At 41.7% G+C, this 24,556-nt stretch overlaps 1 protein-coding gene and 1 long non-coding RNA gene across 12 annotated transcripts in view; one reads left to right on the forward strand and one right to left on the reverse strand.

The window, feature by feature from the left end:
* The first annotated feature begins 2,159 nt into the window (after positions 1-2,159).
* On the forward strand, positions 2,160-17,593 carry LOC144588374 (uncharacterized). Its single transcript, XR_013543902.1, has 3 exons — positions 2,160-2,222; positions 4,230-4,295; positions 17,353-17,593. It is a non-coding gene; the product is annotated as an uncharacterized LOC144588374 (long non-coding RNA).
* Positions 8,187-24,556, reverse strand: part of PAX2 (paired box 2) — a 160,033-nt gene continuing 143,663 nt past the window's right edge. For 7 of the 11 annotated variants that reach the window (XM_072994927.2, XM_072994925.2, XM_072994922.2 and 4 more), the window contains 2 exons: positions 21,725-21,811; positions 8,187-18,527 (listed from right to left, as the gene is read on the reverse strand). In XM_072994927.2, the coding sequence (XP_072851028.1) occupies positions 18,406-18,527; positions 21,725-21,811 (209 nt within the window). In that variant the 3' untranslated portion in view covers positions 8,187-18,405. Of the gene's footprint in view, positions 18,547-21,724; positions 21,812-24,556 lie in introns of all 11 variants that reach the window. The other 4 variants (XM_072994931.2, XM_072994926.2, XM_072994929.2 and 1 more) reach the window with 1 other exon arrangement.

Below are 24,556 nucleotides of genomic sequence, written 5' to 3' on the forward strand. Positions count from 1 at the left end.
CTCAACTGAGCCCAGTCCAGCCTTATCTACCTTCCCTATCTAGTTGTATCCACAGGCTGATCAGCTTTGTTGTTCCTGTGACAAAATACCCAATTGCTGCTTTGTGTGTCATGTTTTTTAGCCTTTTGTTTCTGTCCATGGAAATCAACCCAGAGTTCTCATTGGAAGGACAGATCCTGAAGCTGAGGCTCCGATACTTTGGCCATCTCATGAGAAGAGAAGACTCCCCGGACAGAGGATGAGATGGTTGGACAGTGTCATTGAAGCAACCAACATAAATTTGACCCAACTCTGGTAGGCAGTGGAAGACAGGAGGGCCTGGCATGATCTGGTCCATGGGGTCATGAAGAGTTGGACACGACTTGATGACTAAACAACAAAGTGTCATGTTTGCCATTCACACTATGTAGAAGACAAGCACACACAGCGAAAAACGAAGGCAAAATGCTGCCAAAATAAAATCCAGCAGCAGCCATAAAAAAAGGAAAAAAGGGTGAAGTACAAAACAGGGGAAAGGGGAATAGCTTAGGGCCTACTCCTAATACTTGTTTGGAGGTTTCCAGAAGAGGAATGCAGCTACCATATACCTTTGACTGAAGAATGGTACACTTCTTCTATCTGAGACCTTTGCATTTCCACCAAGTGTGCAGCTTTCGGATGGATACACATGGAGTGGTGAGAGAGGAAAGGGACACCCAATTAGCCAGACAGATCAGCCCATTGGTGATCAATGGGGTGACAGATATTGCAGCCAGATCACCCTCAGCCTTACTCCAGACTAGATTTCATGGAATACCTCACCAAGAAAGATACTGCCCATGTGGTGTCAGGATGCCCAAATTTTTGTCACATACTCTTTTATATTGCACATTTTAGAAGCAAATTAGGCGCGATCTGATTCAACCCCTGCTGCACAAATTTCAAGGTTGCTCAGATAAATGGCTGGTCACGTGTTGCCTGTCAGACCAGAACTTTCAAGTGGCTAACGTCTTCATGGCTGCAATATGTAGAAGGGTTGCATTGTTTGCTGATGCCTGATGATTGTATTGGTTTCTTGTTCTTGTTTTCACTGTCTTTATGTACTTGCATGGGTCATATGACCACAATAAACTTTATTAAAATACTTCTAATGCTACTGGGATCTACTGCATCCCAATCCTGCATGACACAAATTTCACACACATAGACACTCAGTCAATTGGATTGAGCTCTGCAGCTGTTAAAAAGCAAGGAAGAAGAAAATTCCAATGCACACTCACCTTACCTCCTGAAAATTAAAGTGATACAAGTAACAACATTTCTATGCCCCCAACATGCTTCTCTTGCATAATAGCCACTGTTCACAGAGCCAGGACATTCCCTCCCAGGAGCTCCATGATTGGGATTTCTAGGAGTCCTCTATGTTTTCAGTAGCACAAGATGTCAATCTTCTTCTTCTTTATGCTTCCTGGTTCTTCTGTTACTGCATTGCTTTTGTTTTCCCAATGACTGCTTCTAATCCCCCCCCTCCCCAGTTTTTCTACCCTTAAAAATCACCACTTCAGGCTTACTCACTTTGCCTTGGATCAATCTGGAGACAAATAACTTCACTTCACTTTAGACTCTAAATTATTTCAAAGCATATCTCTACTGTAAGCCAGATCTCACCTGGCTTTGGTCTATAATGGCATAGTCACTTGAAATCAGCTATGTTCAGACCATCACCCTTACGCATACAATTAACAGCATGGAGTACAGGGTGCGTACCTTCTGCTGACTCCCAAATGAAGGCACAAAGTGCATGATTTGGTTGACCACTTCTAGGAACTTACTTCCAGTTGATGCACTGGTATGACCTGCTTTAGGATATCAGCAGGGAGGAAATCCACACTCATCTGTTGCTAGTTGTGTTTGCCTTTGTCCCTAGGAAGGCAGAAAATCTGAGTGTCTGGGTAGATTAAAAGCTGAATACCAATTTCTAAATTACATACAATTACTATAGTTAGACCTGCTGCTTGGTATTTAAATTCTTTACATCGAAGGGAGATGCACATTATTCAGATTTCACTGAATTCTATTGATGCTATACTTGCATTTGCTCTCTTTTGTTTTTTTCCATTTAATTCTGTGCTTTCACTTCTCTTTCCTTAAAATATAGAAAGCGAAAACACAACATAGAGTTCTGTGACTGGTGCAGGGACCATGCTTCAGACTGCCTTCTCTTCCTAGCTTTACAACCAAGGGTGAGAAAATGCCTGGAATAGACTTGAGGACTGATTGACAATTTAAACTTTACACTCTGGTGACCTGTTCCTCTGCAAGTCACCCACAAGCCCTGGGCAGGGCAGAGAGAGCTTGCACAAGCCTTCAGCTTCCATTTAAATCTGGAAACCTCTGTTTGCCTTCCATTTGCTGGGGACAAGGAGCAGTAAAGGCGATGAGTCCACACTGAGACAGTGACGTGTCCCCCTTGCTGTTGCATATAATTAATAAATAAAGCACAGGGGGAGTTCTTGCCATGCTGGCTGCTATGACAGGGGCTGTCTACAGTGCACTTAAGCATTAAATGACCAATTTCTGTCAGACTAACTTCCCAAGCCTACCCTCTCACACTCCTTCTTCTCTTCCCGTTTGGCTTTCTCACTTACAAAGCAGGCCTTCTCGCTCTCTGCACTTGGAGTTTTTCAGCAACTGATGGTTCCCGGTTCATTTCTGTGGAATTAATTGGTCCCTGAATGAATTGTTTTGACAGGGCAATTTATCATGTGTTTGGGTTGACAGTGCTGTGTACCAGAGGGGCTGGTGGGTGGGAGGAGGGAGATGGACAGGGTGGTGTATGCGTGTGCCAGGAATATATAGAGATTAGGAGGCTTAGAAGAAGAGAACAAAAAGCGGGTGGGAAGGTTGGTCAAACTAAAAAGACAACAGGCTGTCAAGCGATTATTTTCTCCTTCCCACTCCATGACATTGAGGAGAACCTGAAGACATAGATCTGACTGCTGTGAGGTCTGTTAACAACCCTTAATGACCACTGATTGGCCATCACCATAATGGACCTTCTGCATTTTTGTTTGCCTTTCATTACCCCTTCCTTCATATTTTTGTATAAATCGCTGTGTATTGAGTTGCACTTCAAAAGAAGTGGGTGTGAAGGGATCGGCCTCCTCAAGCGGATGGGGATCACAAAGGACACCTCAGTGTCATCAATCACAAAACAGGAAACCTAAAGCCAATATCCAAACAACAAACACAGACATTTATTAGGAACTAGTTACAAAAGTGCTCCCCCAATAAATTCCCTCCCACTATGCAGTAATGGGGTTTCCACTATTGTTCAATGTACAACAGGCTGAAGGCTTGCATGCTCTTAGCTGCCCTCCTCTTATGTCCCATGCCAAGTGACACAGACACTGGAAGTGTCTCTCTTGGTGCAGACAGTGGCACTGATTTTGGGTCATTTTATTTTATTTGTATGCCACTTTTCTCCCCATAGAGGATGCAAGGTGGTTCTCAACAACTAAAACTATAAAATAAATAGCATTAAAAATCATATTAAAAACAATTAAACATATATTAAGATTAAAAACAATTTTAAAGCAGCAATTAATATGACCTCCGCCCCCCCCAATAACGTTTCCCTTCAGGGTGCCCTGCAACTTAAGTTCAGTCTTTGGGGCCTTGTCAGGCTCTTCTAGCCTGAGATCCTTCAGAGAGTCTGGAACATAATCTGCCAGAGGAAGGTGGTGTCCAGAAAGCACCAAACCAGCATAGGCCTCAAAACCTGGCTCCTCATCCCCCCATTCAAGGGTGTCCACCCAGTTGTCTGTCTTGCTTTATGGAGGCGATTAGACTGGATTGGAAGAACAAAAGAAGCAATGTAGTTTCTTCTATGTGTGAAGTCTGGCTCTCCTAGAGCTTGGTCTACAAGGAAGCAGGAAACAATTCTTGATTTTTCCGACAGAAAATCCTATGGCACAGCAAGCTTTCCAAGATATATGATGGGTAGGGTCAAGGGAGTGAGGAGCAAAATAATGAGTGAAGTCTTCATTCTGCGAATGCCCATGTTTCATTGAGGATATAGATATCTTCATATCACATAAATGCCATAAATTTCCAGTAACGAGCTTCTAAGGAAATAGGATCTTGAACAAACTGTGGCCCTGAACTATTCTTGCTGCTTGGAAGTGTGTGCTCATTACACCCAGCATATGTTTGGGTACATTAATTAATTTTGATTTCTTTCTCTTTAGCTCATGGTGGACTGTTGTTAGGTGTTCTCAAGCTGCTTCTGACTTGCAGTAACCCTAACAGTCAAGGTATGTGAGATATTTAATGCGTGGTATTATCACTGCCACCTCTGGTGAGTTTCTATGGCCAAGCAGAGATTTGAACTCAGATCTCCTGAGTCCTAGTTCAACACTCTATCCGTCCACTTCATAACATTACCTCTCAACAGATAGCCTCAAGATGGGCTACCTACAGCTTTATTTTGTGTCTTCACAACAGTCACGAGGGAGATAGATTATACGGGTTCCCAAAGTGACCTGCTGTGAAGGTTTCCTATAAAATACTGGGCTAGCACAGAGTGTATTAAGAAATACTTAAAGGCAAATGTGGTTCTATTTGAGTGGTTCGAAAACTTGTGTAACTGGAAGCATTAACTCTTGAGCATTGGAAGAATTCCCAGCCTCTGATTCTAAGCTCTGAGCTTTTAAAACGTAGTCAGCTCTTAAGAAACCTGAACTGAAATCACTATTAATATAGTTGCAATAACTCCTTTTAATTTTTTTTGATGCAAATTACTATATTGTGCTCTTTGTGTTAAAAACCTTGTTGTTTTCCCCTCTTTTAAAAGAAGTCTTTCCCTAGGATCTCCAAGGAGCTTTGAAATTCCTGTATGTTTGGAAGCTCCTAAATGCTTCTGGGAGATGATATTTCAGAGTTGCATTATTCATGATACTATAGGTAGAAATCCATCTTCTGTGATCATATCCTACTGCTTAGCATCATTTGTAACATAATTCTTGAAGTTCTTTCCCTTTCCCTCACTGGATTGGCTCCTGGGTGCTCACTGTTTTTCCCACCCTCCTCTGGACACCCTCTCCATGAGAAGTTCCATTAAAGAAAAAATAAAGCAAAACTCCATGTCACCTCCACCCTCTATATGGTTGTCAGTGCAGCGTAGAATTGCACCAGGCTGTTGACCCATTACTTTGCCTTGCTGACTCTGTTTAGTTTGTGGTCCGCTAAAATCCTGGACCAACTTCTTATGCATTGCTGTCAAACTAGATGTTATTCATGCAGAATTTTAAGTTTATCTCTGTTGAAATTGATTTGTTAGTTTTTGCCCAATTCTCCATCCTCTGAAAGATCCCATTAAGTCCTCATTCTCTCTATCTAAAATGTTAGCTGTCCTATTCAGTTTAGTGTGACCTGAAGATTTGATGAACATTCTTTGTGCTCCTTTATCTGAATAATTCATAAAAATGTTAAACAAAGGGCTGAGGGCAGAACCTTCTGGCATCCCATCTGTCATTTTCCCCCCCTAAGTTGTCAAAGAACCTTTGGTTAGCAATGTTTCAGTATGGTCCATCAATCAGGGATGTTGGCAAGTCTTTGGATCCAAGTTCCGAGTCTTTGGTACCAAGTCTGAGTCTTTGGTACCAAGTCCTGAAACAAGCTTTTTTCCCAGAAAAAAAAGGAGGAGTTGGGTGGGTTCTGAGTCACAAGTTACTTGGGGGGGGGGGGGACAAAGTTGACACTGAGCTGAGTCTGAGTTGAGTCACCGGTGCAACATAAGTCTGATTTGACAGTGGGTCCCATGACAAGTCCCCATCCATCAAGTAGTTACCATTCTATGTGTCCAGTAAGTCCATAGATCTCTGTCAGAGCTGTTGTAGTCTTACTGCCACTATGTATACACAGGTTTGAAGAGCATATTTTGTGTGCACAAGTGAGAGGACTGTTTAGCCTACTTCAGACTGACATGGACAGTAGTGCTAACTAGTAGTACTATATGGAAGAAGGAGGAAACTAAAGATGTGCAAAATTCCTAGTTTGTTTTAGAATCAGCTTAGTGTTTGCAAGCATTGCATGTGAGGGGAAATGTGTATTTCTTGCTACTACAACATTTTCCACCTTGATAACCATATTGTTTCTTCAAAGTTCTGTGTCTATACAGTCAGACTTGTTAACGAAGCCCAGGCTTTTGGCTTTCTACAAAAGCTCTTCAGATCCCAGAAAGAAGGGGCAGTTTCCTTATCCAAAAATGTGTGTTTTATGTGTTGTCAAGTTGCTTCTGACTTGTAGCAACAGTAATAGGTTTTTGAAGCATATGAGATAGTCAATGAGTGGTATACCATTGCTGCCAACTCCAGTGACTTTCCATAGCTGAGCGGGTTTTTAAAACCAGGTCTGCAGCGTCCCAGTCTGACACAACACCGGCTTCCATGATTATGTGACATCAGGTCATTTCCAATTTCTGGTGACACCTTCCTAGGGTTTTCTATGAAAAAAAAAATACTCAGAGCCTACCAGTCTTTCCTTCTGGTGGTGCTTTAAGATTGTGCAGCTTGTTCAAACAGTATGGTTTGGCTCTTCTCCTGGCAGACACAATGGGCAATTGAATCCCCAACCCCTGCCTCCAATCTTGTGAGCTATCCAGCTGGCTCTGTTAGAGAACAGGGGAAATGCCATTTTGTTGTCAGTTCAACACAATTTCTGTGGGATTAGTCAGAATAAGATGGTGTGTAGAAGACAAAGAAGAAGATGGTGTAGAAGACAAAGACAAGAAATGGATTGGCACAAGAGGGAGAAACTACATAGACACTCATACCTGCACTTACCCATCCATCCACCTACCCACTCTGTGAAGCAGAGTGTCTTCATATACTGCCAAAAGGCTGTGAAGGTCACCTTGTAGAGTCTGTGGTCCTCATTCCTGGGCTGCTTCCCACTCTTTTCTGGATCAGTCTCCTCTCAGTCCATAGCACTATGGTTGCAGTTTGGCTCTATGACCACAGCTATGCTGTTGTGGGCCATGCCTTCCTATGCGTCCCTTAGGCCATGAGGCTATTTTGAAAAAGATGCCTGAACTCAGGGCCTAGAATTATGTTAGAAGAGAAATGGGCTAGGCTGCCTACTGTGTACAAATAACTCTGACATCTATGTCTTCTTCCTCCCACAATCTTTTTAAATCCAAGGAGGACTCAAGGCTGGATCACATGCCAAGGCTAATGCATCTTAAGACATCATCCCTCTACACATGCAGTCCTTTCAGCGTAGTGCTTGAGGCATTAAACATGCAGACAAAGCCTTGCTATCTATATTTAATTTGGTTTTTATTATGTGCCCTCTCTCTGGGAGAAAGACAGCATAAAAATTAAACAAACAAACACTGTCCAACGGACAGATTACAAAACAAAATCAAGCTGATTTGCCAAATCCAGATTGAGGCAAACTCCTGTTCAATCTGTTATTCCCCTTTAAGGGCGCACATCTTCTTGATGCAGAAGCAGCCTCTTGTCTACAGTGGCCCTGCTGTTCTGTTCAGATGGTCCCTCTGCTCAGAGGGCTGTGCTATGAGAGAATGGCAGGTGTCCCATGATTTACCCAAATGAGAAGAACCAATCAGAGGAGTCCCTTCCACTATTCCTGTCATCCAGTTTTGCTTGCAAAAGATGCACTTGATTGGCAGTTGCCTCAAAGTTCACAGTTTGTTGATTTTTTGCAAAAGAGCCAGATCTGCCAATTTAGACATGGGAGTGACACAGAACTTTCCATCTAAATGCACTAATTTTACCATGGGGAATTCCTTAGGAGAACATGCCAAGGCAGATGTATCAGCTCTACCTTATTTTTTTAAAGAGGGGATGACAAATACAAATGACAGTTCAGGGTTGATGGTTCATCAGCATCTGACACTTTGCAGGGGAGCATGAAACAAATACTGTAATAGGCAGAAAAGTGATTTGGAATCAGCTAAGCTTCAGTGAGAAAAGAGGGAAGAGAGAAGGCAGAAGACACAAGGAGCAGAGAATGCCTCTCCCTTGCCTCATCATCCTAGAGAAGCAATTTTACCATCCCCCCTAGAAGATGCTGGAAGGCACCATTTTCCAGGGAATGGTTGTAAGAAACACTGGGCATGCTGCTCCTGACCAGTAGGAATAGCTTTAAGGTCCCCTGTGTGATCTCATTTTGAGCCTTAATTTTATTTTATTTTTTAAAGTACATTTCTAGGCCTGAGAGTGTCACTAGCTAGCCTTTCTTTAACCTGTCACATAAGATGAGGTTTCAGAAAGCTTCATGCCCCAAAGCAAAACTAGCAGCTCCATAAAGACCAGACCATGGACCTCGAGAATAATAAAGAAGAATATGATACTGTTATATCAAGGTCATTGAATCAGTAATGCCAGGTCCCTGAATTACCACCTTAACCAGCTGGGTCACTGGTTTGAGTATTTTAGAAGAGCTGCCACGGACCAGCCTGGGGACTGTGGTCTGCCATGTGAAGACAAAACTTCAGGCCATATCCTTAAAATATAGCTCTATTAGTAAGTTGTATTGGGCTGGGGGGTTCCCAAGCATCCTAGTGGCTGAGATTCCCATGAGTTCCTAACCTCCCACGTGGCCATTAGCCTAGGGCTGCTCTTTCCAAAGTAATAATCGAGGCCTAGGGTACTGCTGGATACCTTGGCCTCTGTTTATGATAGCTCAGAGGCCCTGTTGTGGCGACTGTTAAAGAGCCTCAGGAGGGGCACAAGGTGTCGTCTGTAGCACCTCCGGTGTTTCTGCCTTGATGGAGCTTTTTATTCCAGCTTCTGGGATGAGCAGGTGTATCTCATAGTATTTATTTTTTAACAAACTGTGCCATTCTTGGCCCAATCTCCCATTGGGTAGACACATGGCTTCTTTTTACAGAGGACGCTCCTCTGCTGGAGGGATTACAAGATGACAGTCCTCTCAGGAAGGGCTGTCCAGTGATAATCCAGCGTAATGATGGTGATCAGGGTCTTTGAATCAGCCTGCCCATGGTTAGCTTCTGGACAGCAGGTTCACAGGGCACCTAGCCACAGTCTTTCCTCACTGGGGTGGAATGTATTATAAATCTGTTTAACTTTTAATGTTGCATCCAAACATAAAAATTAGCATCTGCAGTTTTATGCACATCAGTGTCTTGTTTCAGGAAAATGCTTGTCCTCTTTGAGGGTCATGTCTAAGCGGCCACCGTAATGCATATTCATGGTGGCTCCCTTCTTCCCTCTTCCTCCAGGTCATTCACAAACCCCTCCTGTCTCCTCCTTCCTTCCATCACATGTTGGGATCCTTTCTTGGCCCCCTCCATGGTGGCTGTTTGGCAGGTGCCTTGTGCCTGCTCCTTCCCACGTGCAAAGCATAGGCCGCCATCTGTCCTTTTCCTGGTTTTTTTAGTCCCAGCTGCTTATTGCGAAAGAGGGAGAGCCTGTGTGCCTCTTGCCCCAGCGGGCTGTCTCTCTGCTTTGGCTGAGCTCCCCCACCTTGCCTTCATGACCATCACTGTCTGCTTTTGAATGTTCTGCACGGCCTGTAGTGCCCTTCTTTCTTTCATACCTGTCTGCAAGCGTTCTTATATGATGATTTTGAGCATTTGGATGGGAAGCTTGGGGGGAGGGGTGCAGCCTCTTGAGAGTGTTTGTGCTTTTTCGGTGGCACGTTCAGCTCCTTTATGGCTCCTCAGGGTGGCCGGAGGTCCTTTTGGCCACTGCAGAACTTCCACAGGCAGAGCCGACCCTGTTCCTTCTCTGAGCCACACTTAGGACTTCAGATTGCACTGAAGCTTCCTTATGATGATTTTGACTCTATGGTTAGGAGGTATGGATTCTGCAAGCCCCACCTAGATCCCAGATTGCAGAACTTATTTCTTTTCTGATGCCTGACTCAGTTGTGATGTTGATTAGTGGATGCTTGTCCAGATCCTGTGTTATCTCAAAGAAAGCCTTTGCCATGTGGCTGCCGTTTTTATTTACATTTTTTATATTTATATTCAGCCACTTGATCCTCATAGGTAGCTCACAGCATGTGCATACCACCTGTTCCACCCACTGGCACTGTGTGGGATGTTAGTGCTTGGCTGGGCCAATGCATGAAGTACTGCTCAACAGTGCCTGATTGAAAGGGTGGATGAAGCAGGAGGCAGGTAATGAGAAGCAGGCACCTAACAAGTAGTGACAAAAGGTGGCTGAGGGAAGCCAGTACTTAACAGCATTGCAACAGTTGTAGTTAATAAGAGAAGGGATGAAGATCCCCATAAACAAGAAGAAGCAGAGTGGAAATTAATGCTGAATGCTTTAATCAATGCACGCATACATGTAATTAATGGCAAAATTCAAATGGAACTTCTGTTAAGAGTCCGGTGAATCAAATGGGAGTCAAGCCAACATGTGTATAAGAAACTCCTGGCAGATTTTTGTGCACATTATGTTTAAAACACTGTCCCAAATAATAAAGGATTTTTTTTAGCATCATGCAATCAAAAGGCTCATTAGTAAAAGAGCATGTAGTGGACTATTTACATATATTTTCTTGGTTCTTGAACTGGTTCATGAATCGATTGGTGTACAATGAAGTGCCTAATCAACTAAAAAAAAAAAAACATTGACAGCCCTAGTTTCAATACTTCGGCTTGTGTGAACAGTTTTTTCAAAGTGCTGAAGACTAAGGTCAAGATCTCACTGGAATTGGCCATTGCTGCTAGTGACTGCTACTATGGGTTGCTTAAATGCTCTCTGGAATGAAAGCCTGATCTTACAGTGGTTGCTTGTGTGTGTTCTTTCTCAGTGTCTGCCAGGCTGCTGCTCTTTGGTTTATGATACTTCTGGTGATGTGGAAAAAGTTTATAATGCAAGTAACAGAAATCCTGAACCAGATTTGATCAAATACTGCAGAGGCTCCTACAAGGTCTGCCTTGTGGCCCTAATGTAGCAAAGCAGGCCTCACTGCCACTGTATTTGCACAAGAAGCTCTGAAGTAATATGACATCCAGCACAGGTTTTCAGCTGGTTAAGCATATATTCTGCTTTTTGTTAAATCATCCTGCATTGAGCCACCTAGAGCACTTGAACATATTTTTGCACCATACTTTCCCAGTTGTATGGCATACATTAGATGACACAGTCCAAGTTGAACCTGAAGGGTTACTGAGAGCCCCTAATCTGTTTGCTTTTTCTAGTTTCATTTGTTTACTTCTTCCAGTATTAATATAGGATGGAGACCAGTGCAGGTGGCCCCACTTCCATTTCAGATTCTTTATACATTCAAGTAATATCTCACTTCTTAGTGAAAGCTGCTGAACTGGCCTACAAGCTTATTGAAACTTGTAAGAAACTGGATTATTCATCTATTGGCTCATCTCTAATGCTCATTTATTACAAAAATGGATGGATTGTGTAGCTGTAGTTCAAATACTCGCATTCTGAATGGCACATGCGTCCTTTAGTGTACATCAGTTTGATTTTCAGCTTAATACTAGGACTGCAAGAGCTTTGGTGGTCTCAGACGAAGACCTTTTCCCTAGAATTTGTCAGGGACAATAATTCTCTGTTGATTTTATTGTACCTTGCTGTGCCTTTGATCCAACAGACCATTGGCTTCTGTTAAATTGGCAGAAGGACTTGGTGGGATTTACAGAAAAGACAGCTCCCCTTTGTTAGCCATATGTAGGGGACGGTTCTAAGGGAAAAACCTCCTGGAAATCATCACGGGTGGGTACTACCACTACAAATGTGATTCTTTAACATCAATAGGGGACTATTATGAATGATAACCTGGAACTGTGGAGATGCTGGTTATACAGTGTTCAGTTCTATTTCATGAACTGCTGGATAGCTCAGTGGTTTAGGAGGCTGGGAATTCAATTCCCTAAAGGGCTTCCTTGACTGGACTTGATGATCCATAGGGTTTCTTTACAGCTTTGTAGTTCTAAGATGATGATGATGATGATTTTTACCAATGCAAAAGCCATTGAGCTACTAGGCTGGGATCCATGTCTACCTCAGAACATCTCCGGAGCACATTCATCTATTTACACTCAAATATTGGTATTCAGCCATAAGTCAAAGTCCTGATGCTCTAAAGAGCTTAGACATTGTATAATTTATGGAAAACACCTTCATCTCTATGTGCTCCCCCATTAATGTTAAATCTGGAAATAAAAATTACTCTATACTCTGTACTCTAGTGCCTACAGCTGTGAAGAGGGTGAAGAGAAATAGGACATTTTTTTTCATATTGCCCCCCATACCTACTTCAAGGAGACAAATCTATTCTCCAGACTTCTAGATTTTCTGACATCACATCAAGATGTTTTTGATTTAGCCAAGTCTTTCAGCTGAAGAATTAATAACATTTTGAGACAGTTCTTTTCAGTGATTAATGTTGTTTCTATATACACACCTTGCTTTGTGAGTTGGGGATTTATTACCCTATCCCTCTTGAATTGTCTACAGAAAATAATCCTGACTGAACGTAAGTGTGATGTCATATTGCTTGCTTGACTAGGATTGTGGAGACCCTGACACAAATCTTGGCTCCGCCACAAAAGTCAGTGGGTGATCTTGCATACTCATGATCTCCCAGCCTGACCTGCTCAACAGGACTGTGAAGATAAAATGAAGTACGTGTGGGGGGCAGCGGGGAGGGAGAGAAATGTATACAATGCCTTCAGCTCCTTGGAGGAAGGCAGAAATTAGTCTAACAAACACTAGGATACAAGGGATTCTCAGAGCAATGTTGTCTCTTAATATTTATCACTTACCCATTATTGCCTTGTGTTCCCCCAGCAGATAATCCATGAGGGAATGCAGGCTTTGACATTGAAAAAGCTTTCCATTCCTGCTTTAACTACTTCTCCCTCCTTTTATTCCAGCCTGTCATCTGCCCATCTTCTGCCCCATATTAATGTGCTGTTTTGCAACTCATGTCACATACTAACATAACCATGTTACGTCAGACCATGTTAGACATGCCAAAAATCTAAAACGGCATGAATGCCACTGCATATAGAAAATTATTTCCAGTTTCACCTTCTATGATTGGGTTTTTTTCATTTATGTTTCTGATTAGGGTTTTGACCATTTTGAAGGAGATCTCAACAATAGATTAAGTGTTCATTTGTCTTTCCCCTTAAGGGCTCCTCTTTTACACAGGCTTTACACAGCCCATTTATAACAGAAATCTTCTGCATCCCTTTCTACATCCTTTTTAAAAACTGGGCTATAAAAAGATGATTGGTTGATCAGTATTAAGGGGGTCAAAGCAGCAGTATTTTTCCCCCTTGTGTACCATGCCAATGGCAAGAGTCTATGCTACTTTTCTCTAACATGGGAAAGGAAATATATTAATTTTTGTCCTTCTTACATAAGTCCTTTTTTCAAAAAACACACACAAAACTTTAGCAATATAATAGGCTGTAGAGGAAATGCAGAAGAAGGGGCCAGAAAAAAGAAAGAGGCAAACAAGATGACAGGATATAGAAAGGAGAATAAAAGAGAAAAGCATGGTAAATAATTAGATCCCCCCCATTTATCCCCCAGGGTATGCAAATAAAATTAATGAGCAAAGAATCACAACACCCCACCAGGTAAGGGTGTTTCTTGTTTTTATTATTCCCACTCCCCTTGCACAGGTAGGGGAAACATAAACACAAGGAGGGAAGTCATGGCATGTCCAAATAAAGGCAAGGGGAGGAGGGGAACCCAAAATCCAAGTCTTGAGTCCACCTACTTGTGTTTTCAGTCAGACAATCCTGTGTGCAGGAGAAGCAACACCAAAGGAAGAACAATGGAGAAGAATCAAGGTAGTCAAAGTAGAGGAATCTGCACACATGGGTGGAGAAGCTAAAAAACCCATCAATTTTTTTGTCATTCCCTTTTGCATAGAGTTTTTGTTGTTGTTGTTGTTGTGCTGTGTGTGTGTGTGTGTGTGTGTGTGTGTGAGAGAGAGAGAGAGAGAGAGAGAGAGAGAGAGAGAGAGTGATTTTTCCCTGCATTTTTACTTTTTTGTTCTAATTTTTTTTTTAAAGATGTGATGAACCACTTTGGAGACTGCTTGAAGCTGCCAGGAAAAGGCCTCATCAGGTGTGGTTCTTCCACAGATTTTGAATTTGTCCTGTGCTTTATTGAACACAGAGCTTTCTTTCTTTCTTTCTTTGAACAGTACAGACAGTGTGTTCCTTATCTACACGATGAGGTGAGTCTGTTTCAATCACTAGCATGATAAAGATGCAGAATGGGCTTATATACAAGAGGAACTGCCTTCACATTACACACATCATCACCCTACAAAGTAGTAACCCTCCCCACCCAGCAAATAACAAAATATTAAATAATTGATAGAATCTTTGCATTTTCTGCATAGTCCAGAACAATGGGATATGCATGAAGATTGATGCTTGTCTTATGTATAATATCATCACATAGATCCCCATGTAAGTTACTAAACTTAACTATAATACTGTTTTACAATGCAACCCACCAACCATAATGGGAAAAAAGAAGCCAGGGGCCGACACAATACATTCTTTGGCAAATGTAATGCATACATCTGCAGAGGCTCTTACAAACAGCTGAGGAAAAAGACCAAGGCACCACCTGGTCCTTTGCATAGGATGTTCTGAGTGGAACTTCTTGCTTGCTTTACATTGTAGACCAATTAAAATTTTTTGTAATAGTATGTATGTATGTTAGCGGGCATTCAAGTTAAACGAACAGTGATAGAGTGATATCTATTTCCCTTCTTTTTTATTAGTCTAAGTGAAAGATCAGGAATGAAAGGTCAGACTTCTGTCAGTGGTTCTTTCCTTTATTTGTGTTTTTCTGGACCAGTGGATTTTAAGCAACTAAGATATGCCAATATTACGTTATTCCCTGTTTTCTGGGATAGCCAGTGCTGGGCAATCAAGTATCCTGCATTTCAAGAGTATGTTACAATCTAAACAATTTCCAGTGTGCTTAAACCACCTATTTTTCTTGCCAGACATTTGGGTAAATCACATTTAAGGCTAGTCAATGGGCAGTTAAAAGTATTGTTTTCTTCAACAGTTTTAAGTATACGCATAAGGAGTGCTTTTGTTTCTTAGAATTTTCTTAGAACTTTGAAGAAAACTGGATTTTAGATTTAAAAGGTGACACAAATGGTATTTGGTCACCCAATAGCATGCCTGGGAAGAGATAAAACAGCAGGTATATTTACACAAGGATATCCCTACTTTGTCCTTAAAATTTGGGGCTGAGAATGGCATATATATGCAGATGTGAATATACAATCCCTGGCAGAGTTGGAACCCAAGTTGTTCTTGTGAGCTTCCTTGACTCAAGAAAACAATTAATTGAATCCTAGCAAATAACCACTGAATCAACAGAAAGGTGCTCAGTAAACACATTAAGCATAAAAATGGAAAGGTGTCATGGGACTCCTGGCTATTAACATGCTTTGAAAATCCTATGGAAGAGGCCTGTAACGCCAAAGGATGCCACCCAAATGCAATGATTTATTTCCACATAATATTGGCAATTTTTAGAAGAGACAAAGGGGTGGTGGTGTAAAAATGTATTTTACTTGCTTGTAAGTACGTTCACACTCTGGCTCATGGCGCAGTCAACATGTACACAGGAAGGATGCAACAAGGATATTTTGTCTTCCTCAATGCTTGTTCCTCCTCTGATTTTTGAGATGTTAACCTAGAAGAAGTATTTGCTTATTTTCAGTGGAGACAATTCTTTCCTGCTATCTTATTTAAACAGACTCTCCCTCCCCTGGTCCAAATTCCTGATGTAAAATAATGTGGACGGAAAAGCTCCTTTTGTCCACAGAATGCTTCTGATGCAGCAATGCATTTCTACTGGTAAGAAGAGGGTACTCTTCACCTATATATCCTGCCTCTGCAGTCCACTGTCCTGTGCATGGAAATCAGCTCCACGAGGTTGGGAGACCCTCCAGAGCAGCATAAGAATTGCATCTGGGGCCTGCAAGGGGAGACAGAATTGGCAAGATTCCTTTCTCCCAGAGGCTTGAGCATCCTTATAAACTCTGCTTTGGGAGTATTCTAACTGGAAGGGATACTGGAACTAAAAAAGGAAAAAAAAGCAAGCAAACAAAATTAATGCATATATGCCTGCTTTGCATCAATTTGCACTCTCCTCATTTATTTTAACCCTCGCATTTGAGAATTTGCATTAATTACAATATTTTAAGAATCGGGTATCTCACAGTATTGTGAGAAGAGGCTGGTTACAGAACTGAAGTGAATAACATAATCAAAGATTAGAACTGAGGCGCACTGCCCTTGCTCCTCAAACACTCCCTGTAGGGCCCCCAAAGCTGAAGGGGCCCCATTGACTTTTTTCCTGCTGCTGAGAAGTTGCTCCTAGGTTCCGAGATGACAGTTTTCCCACTACATATAATTAACAGGAACAAAGATCTTTGTGAACATGGGTGGGGATGGAAGAGCCTCACCCAAACCCCATCAATCCTACTTCTTCAGATTGCTGTATTTCCCTTTGCTAGCAGCTCCAGCATAAAATTAGCCATTCTACTGACAATCTAGGTGGAATCCACCAATTCCCAGAGAACCCTAGAAATCAAGGGGTAGGACATAGAAGTTTAAAGCTTTGCCACTCTATGCAAAGAATGTGCAGAGCAGGAGACAGAGAGAGGGTACATGTGTTTTATAAGTGTGTAAAGAGTATGCAGACACACACAAGAGTATGTACACACATGTATGACTCCCAGGGGACATTGGTTGTGGCCCTTGAGGCCAAAAATGTGTACCCTAGGACAACCAGTAACGGAGGGCACAAAGATTCCATCCCTCTCAAACAAAAAGCTTCTGCAGAATATTGCAGGTACGTTTTCTTCTATGCGTCCACAAGGACAAGTAATTAGCTATTTTAAAAAGCAGGTGAAAATTGTAGGAAGCCAAATTCTGCTCAGTTTTTATGCATGCAAAAACAAGGAAATGAATGGCCCCAAGAACAAGGAATTTACTATGCTGGCTGTTGTTAAGACTTGGCTAAAATGTATGAGCAACCATGAAGTTCAGGAAGTAAACTTTTCTCCCCACCCCCACCGCCCCCTTGTGTTACTTATTTCAGAATACTGCAGCTCCACTGAGAGAAGAGAACCCCCAAACCTTCATCCAATCCCTATATAGTCAAATGCATGGCAGAAGCTGAAGGCAAGAGAACCAATAAATGGTTTTGGTTCAGTACCAGCTGCCAAAATATGCCCTTTCCTCCTCTGCAACAGGTTATAACTCTTTTGCAATGAGAATACAACTGTTGCAGATGTGCAATAATTTTGGGTAATAATTTTGTTTTTTCTTCCTACTTCTTATCATAGTTGCACAGTATATTGAATGGACTACTTCCCACAAAATGCACTGGCACTCCTGTCTGCCCCACATGTACATTCCAGTACATAACAAGAAGAGAAGGACATCTTGGAATGAAAGGGGAGAATTATTCTTCAGAGGAACATGTCTGCCATTCAGGTTGGGGTGACATTTCAGTTTAGTTTTACCATAACTTCTTGCTTTTTAGAAAACTGTGGATTTGTTCATTTTTTTTATCCTTTTTACAGATGTTCTGGACAAAGCATCAAAAACAGTTATATTTATATATCTATTTATATAGTTCTTCATTTTGCCATTTGGGTAGTTGACATCACTCCAGCCTCCTGTCTGACTCGACTCTATATTATATATGTGATACGCTGCCAAACTTCAGCCTGCAAGATTATGACATACTGGATGGATGCCGTCAATCCACATGTGGAACAGTGAGGAAAGAAGTCCTAATTGCTTCAACCAACCTATGGAGACAAGGGACAGAATGGGTCAAAGAGAAACCCTTGTGGAACTCGGGGAGAATGACCATGGTCTTTCCTCCTCTACCACACTGAACCAGACAGTTCTCCCCAGCTTTTGAAAATTGTTGTCCATCATTTGGAGGTGTTTTTACAATACAGCATTACTGGAGAACAATGAGTTGTATGCAGCCTTGTTCTTTTCTAGTTCCAGTCCATACCGCTATCAGAAGAGGACAGCACAGGCCGTATTGCTCACATTCCTCTCTCTGTTAGAGGTTCGGGAAGCCTCAGGTGAAAAGAATTGAAGGCCACAGAACCAAAGAACAATTCATGTGGGGCAGTCTGAAGTATTGCCATGCCATTAGCAACAATAGTAGTAGGATTACTGGCCACAGGCCTGCTTTTGCCATCATCTAATGAAGTCGCTTAGCTGAATTACAAAGGACATGAAGTTTTCAATCTGGTGGTAGCAAATACATGATATTCCAGTACGTTCTGTAGTCTTAAAGATGAGGGTGAGTAAAAAGGGTAGATGATGGAAATGGAGAGATTTTCTTCATCCTTCCAAGTGGTGCAGAATGTTCATCAGACAGGTACAATATGGAGGCCTAGGCTGTCACCCTGCAGTTTCATGTGGTTTCCATGGTAACTAGTGGCGGTCATAGGCAGCGGCAGCAGTGGGAGGTGCGGAGCCCCGGGATGTGGCACTATAATAATAAGGGGAACCTGAAAGTTAACACAGGAGAAGAATGGACTGATTGAAAGGACATACAGTAAAATAAAATAAGAGAGAAAGAGAAAGAAAAGAGAAAGAGAAAAAGGCATATTAAAAGGAATGGGGACTCATTTGTGTCCAATCTAGAAAACAGAGGATACTATAGGGACCTTATCTATAGGTGAAATGCTAGAATATTGGAAACCTATGTTTTCTGCATTATCTAATGCTAGTCATATAGAAAGAATTCTGATGTAGTGGTTTGCATCCTGGATTCTAGTTTGATTCTCTGGAGTATGCTCAACTTGTGTAATAATCGTCCTTTGCATGCATCCATAGAAGTAATTCTAAAAGTCACCCTAGAAATGTAAAATATCACACTGAAAGTCCCCTTGAGCTTATTACAGTTCAAAGTAGTTGTATACAATTTTCTTGCTTAAGATATTGCTCCATCTGCATGGTTTAAGAGCTTGTGATATGTAACAGGTCTGACTTGGTTTCAGCATGGCTTCCTGCCAGCGGGAGCACTCTTGGTAGATAGCAGTACTCCACTCAACAGGATGGGGCCCTCCTTTTAAGTAGTTACAAAAGGTCTCCAAAGCTTCACAGCAGATGTTTGGGGAATAAGGCGCTACAGAAGGAGGGGAGAGTTGGCAAAGAAAGCCCCCTCCTCGATTCCACTAATGGAAATGCTTTGTTGGATCAGAACCCTTCTAGGGATAAGAGGAGCCCTTCCACCCATGGAAGGCAGATCTGGATCAAACTCTTCATATTTTCAGATAATGTAGGTTGTTCTACAGTGGAAAGGGGGGGGCGGGAAGCAGTGATTTTATTCTTTATATTGCACCAAGCTGGTGGCCAGCTAGAATAACCTTTTTTTAAAAAGCTTTATTAGTTATTTGGGTATGTGCAAATTCAGGGAAAGATGATGTGAAGAACTTGAAAACAAAGCTAAAAAGCTGTCAGTGAAAACTGCTGATTACGATTCTGGCATTCCTGAACAAAGTAGACAGGAACCAGGATGGAGATGTGGGTTAAAACATTTCTTTTGTCCAGAGCGTTTTTGATGATGATGTTAAGGGTAAGGATGATATTTATTTTTTAAGATTCCAATCTGAGTAAACAAACAAAAAGCCCAAATATCATGCACTATGAAATGCCATATGCACAAAGTACACTTTGTTTAAGATAGTAATAGCATATCAGTTGAGCAAAACTGGCAAGTACACTGGTCCATTTTAGGGGATTTATGGGGAAAGTGTGTTTAATCATCCTTAAAAAGCAAAAAGGTTCTGTTTCACAGTGGATTTAGATCAACACTTGTTGCAGAAACCTAGTTAAAAAAATTCTATAGAACCTTAGTGTAAAACATATTGTACAATCTTTAATATCGTTACAGCAATTCTGGGATAAGAGAATTAACCTTCCTTAACATTTTAAGATAGGGAGAATTGTTACTTCTCACACAAATTACCAGGTGAACTGAAACTTCAGCCTATGTCAATTTCATTCACACTAGCTCTCTGTTAAAGTGCTTCTAGACTCTTCTCAATTTGCTGTCAATAGAACTGGACTAAAGCAATGGCCCTGTTTCACAGAATATGTGAAGAACTAACTGGTCAGGTGTTCAGATTGGTGAAGACAGGCTAGAAACAGGTCTAGAAAGACTAGCCATATTAAACAGATAAGCCACCATGGTTTGTTGGAACAACATCCATAGGTGGTAGGCATTCCTAGGAAAACAATTCTTTATAGGCTCGAGTATCTGATGTGTTTACATGAATAAGGGGCTAATCAAATGCATAAAAAGGATAATGCTAATGAAGAAGGCCCACTAGGAATTAAAAGCTCTTGTCTGAAATCTGTTTCATATTAGGATAAATGGCTCTGTAAATAACCATGGAGCCTACAGTAAACAGTGGTTTCCAGGAGGCAGCACACTTCAGAAAAAAAAAGCTTGCATAGGGTCCATAATTCCAATCAGGAAAAAAAATCCTGGATCTGGGGCCTATGGTTGCTTTTCTTCCAAAATGAAAATGGTTATATCAAGCTGTGTCAAACATGACTGGTCTTCTGGCAGACAAAGTTGGCCAGGGTTTGCAAGTCAATGCAGGTAAATCATAAGCTCATACTACAAAAGTGGGTATGATGAAATCATTAGGGGTTGTCTGTTTACATAAGGGGGAGCCAATAATTGTGTGTGGACATCTTTCTAACGTATATTGACGGTAGATTCAGAAAAGACATCACATCGATCATCTTGGGGTTAGGGTTAACTAAGTCTGCTGTAGTTGAATTCCTCACCTTATCCTGTAAAGCTGTTATGAGCAACTGCCTGCTGCTAAAGATCGGTAGACCCTCCCTGGTCAAATTGTCCAGTCTCTCCTTGGAAGGATCCAGGGTTCTCCATGGCCTCTCATTTCAATACTCCTACTGTGCATGCACATGTGTGTGTCTATGTGATTCACAAATAAGAAAAATAATTGCTGCAGATAGCATGGCTCTTAAGACAATTACATGACAAAAGCATCATTTCTAACAACGCACAAACTCTTCTTTTGTAGCACAAGGAAATCAAATTTGAAGCAGTGTCATTCCATTAGCCATGCTGCTTTTCTCTCTTCAGCCATTTTTCCTTTCACATTCCATCTTTATAGAATGTAAGTCTAAGGACTGTGTCCATAACTGGATGTAGCTGACCTGAGTCAATCTTCAGATTAGTATTAAAGCAACACCTTGTCAATAACGTTCCTTTGGTATCCTCCTAGCTATGGTTCAGGTCAGCTAAAGTCTGAGAACAATGCTGCACTGGAAGACGACTATTTAAATATTTTTGTTATGAGCAGTCAGCTTGAGAAGGTGGCTGAAGAAAACGAGTTAAAGGCACCTTGTTGGTATAAATGATTAGAGCACCCTCAGCTTATTACCTGCCAGAAGAGATTAACTGACCTACTGGCAGCTATAGGCCTGGGGAGAATAAACTGGGACTAGATCTCTGAATGTCCCCTGGATGTATGTCAATATCCTTCCTCTGAATTCAGCTGAGAGGAGGATGTGTAGGGACACAAAGCAGGGCACATCCACATTCCCCAGAGAGATAGAAAAATATAAGGAAAAGAAAACAAAGACAAACAGAAGGGAGAAAGTGAGAGATGGAAGGGTACGCAGCAGGTCAAAAGAGTTACTCACTTAGTAATGCCGGGTTGCTGAACCTCCAGGCCTCATTGTAGGTTGTGTACTGAGGGTGGCTGTAAGGATTTCCTGAGAATTCACTCCCTAGAATGAGCACAGGAGGGCAAGTCATTCCGTGAGGCATGTTATGCACTGAGAGAGGGAGGCAAAATAGTGACATTTCCTGACAACTTCTTTATCATTATTAGTTATATTTATATCCCACCTTTCCTACAGTGAGCTCAATGTGACATACAGAACCATCTACCTCTCTACTTTATGCCTACAACAACCCTCTCAGGTAGACCAGATAAGAGAGAGTCATGGGTCCAGGGTCACCCAGTGAGTTTCAATGGCTTAGTGAGGATCAGTATGTGGATTTCTTAAGTTCAGACCAACATTATCCATTTCATCCCACCAAATCTCAAGGGAGATGATCTATGACACAAAACTAATTTGTTTGCTTCTCTAGCACATTAATTTAATTCACTTCGACATGATGCAACATGGATTGCAAGAAAGAAAACAAGTAGGTCCTAGATCAAATCAAGTCTGAACTATCTCTGAAGGCCAAAAACTGAGGCTGTCCTACTTTGAGCACATTGTGAGAAGACAGGATTCTTTGGAAAAGGCAATAATGCTGAGAAAGGTGGAAGGCAGCAGAAAAAGAGGAAGACAAAATATGAAATGGACTGACTCCCTAAAGAGACCACAGACTTGAGACTGCAAGAGATGAGCAGGGCAGCTGAGGAGAGGACATTTTGGAAAGCGCTCATTTATAGGGTCAGCAAGAGTCTTTGGTAACTTCACGGCACATAACAACGTGATGTCAATAACAACATTTCCATGGACTCCCTTCAATTTCCCTTCTTTCTACATTGACTTCCAAGCCGATTTCATCTTCACTGAGCAGTAGTAATACAATGCAGACATTAAAATGTTACCTTGGGGGTGCCATGATACTTGTGAGGATTTTTATACCTATACTGTAGTAACAAATTGTGAGATAGAAGGAGGGAAATTACAAAGAACTTCATGGAAGTTCAGTCTCAGCAGAGCTGCAGTAAGAAAGGGATGTGCTCTCTCCAAAGACAAGTCAAAAAAGCTATGTATTTGTTAAAAAAAAAGGGGGGGTCAGTGGCTCCATTTCCATCTCTACATTGTCACCCTCAATGGTTCTCAGTGATTCTGAAGTACAGGTTAAGTAGAGGAGAAAGAGCTTTTCTCTCCCTCTCTCTCTCCAGAGCAGTCAAGGGGAGCCGGTGAGGGGTGAGGGAAGGAGGCAGAGGCAGCGAGTGTGAAAGGTGTTTATTGAGGAGGAGTGAAAAGAAACGTGCTGCAGGATAATGAGCTTCTGAGCTCAACTGTGACCAGGAGGAACTGAGCTATCTCCTTCCCAGATCACTAATGAAACACATGTAATTTCCTCATCAACCCTGGATTTTGTTTAACTGCGCCATTTCACAAGCAGCCCTTGGTTGTGACCTATCCTCTGTTGGTCCTGCACTTTCTCTGACAAAATCTAGGCTATTTCAGGGGGAGATAATGCCAAGAAGGAAAAAAAGAAAAAGAAAAAAGAAGGCGGCCAGCCAAATGAAACATAACAATGTTCAAACAGGAAAGGGATCCCTAGACATTACCGGCTGTGCCCCACTAGCCCAGAGTCACTCCTACAAACAAGAGGAGCTTCACCCTTTCAGATTCTGGCCCCATAGGAATGGACTGGCAGTCCCATTTTTCAGGGAGAAACTGGGTAGCCACGCTGTTTTCAGATTCAGATACTGGGATTTAAACAATATTTCTAGGCACAGGAAAGAAGAGAATAAGTAAATAATAAGTGCCATCCAGTTCTTGGGATAAGGCAACTTCAAGAGCCTTTCTACACTTCAGCATCCTGACAAGTTGCCATTTCACCTTCTGTTATATTTGTTTGATACCTTGGGTAGGTCTAACCAATCTGAATGTTCACTTTATTCAATTCCTAATAAATGGGCATCATGCTTAGAAGTACTGGATTCCTAGTATTTCCAAAATGTTTTTTAACATTTCAATATCACTCAAGTGCAGATACTCCTACCCCACTATCTCGTCAGCAATCATGTGGAGTGGGGTTTATGCAGATCTCATTCCTTCTAAAAGGAAGAGGTTACAGGCAGAAAATCATTCAGATTTTGTTTCCTTTGAATGGTACTCTCTACCAAGCTTCCAGAATGAAACCCTGAACTTTCAGGATACCCTCAGGCAACAAACAGGCTAGGTAATGGGTAGGTAGATGAATGTGTGTTTCAAATTGCAAACTTCTGTTTTTTAAAAATATATATTCACGTTAGCCTCTCCTCTTTGACACGAATCAACCATCAGCCAGTCAATCCAAACTACTGATCAGCAACCCATTCAGCCATATGCCCAGAATCTGGAAATATCTGCATAAAGCCACACTTAAGTAGCCATATATTAAGCCTGCCTATAATGCAGGCCTATTAGTTTTCATGGAAAAAAGTGATTCCTATGAATGCCACATATAATGTTGGAAACAAGCCTTTGAAGATTAATAATCCACTAGTTGCAGTTTAATGGGGACTTCATTAATTGAGAAGACATGTGGAATAAAATATACAAAATGTTCCATATTCCTTAGTCTCATGCTGTGTCCCCAGAGCATTAGATAAAAAGCAATACTGAAATAGGCCTTTGTCATCTTGATCCAGGCCTGTATGCCTATATTCCACAACAATTAGAAGCGTTGGTGGAAAAAACAGAATGGTTCGCTCCACTGGAGAGAGTATTTGTGCTTGGATGATAGGGGTGCACTGGGTTGTCCCAATACCGCCCACCTCTTTGCACACCTCC

The sequence above is a fragment of the Pogona vitticeps genome, chromosome 3 (assembly GCF_051106095.1).
Source record: "Pogona vitticeps strain Pit_001003342236 chromosome 3, PviZW2.1, whole genome shotgun sequence".
NCBI classification, from domain to species: Eukaryota; Metazoa; Chordata; class Lepidosauria; order Squamata; family Agamidae; genus Pogona; species Pogona vitticeps.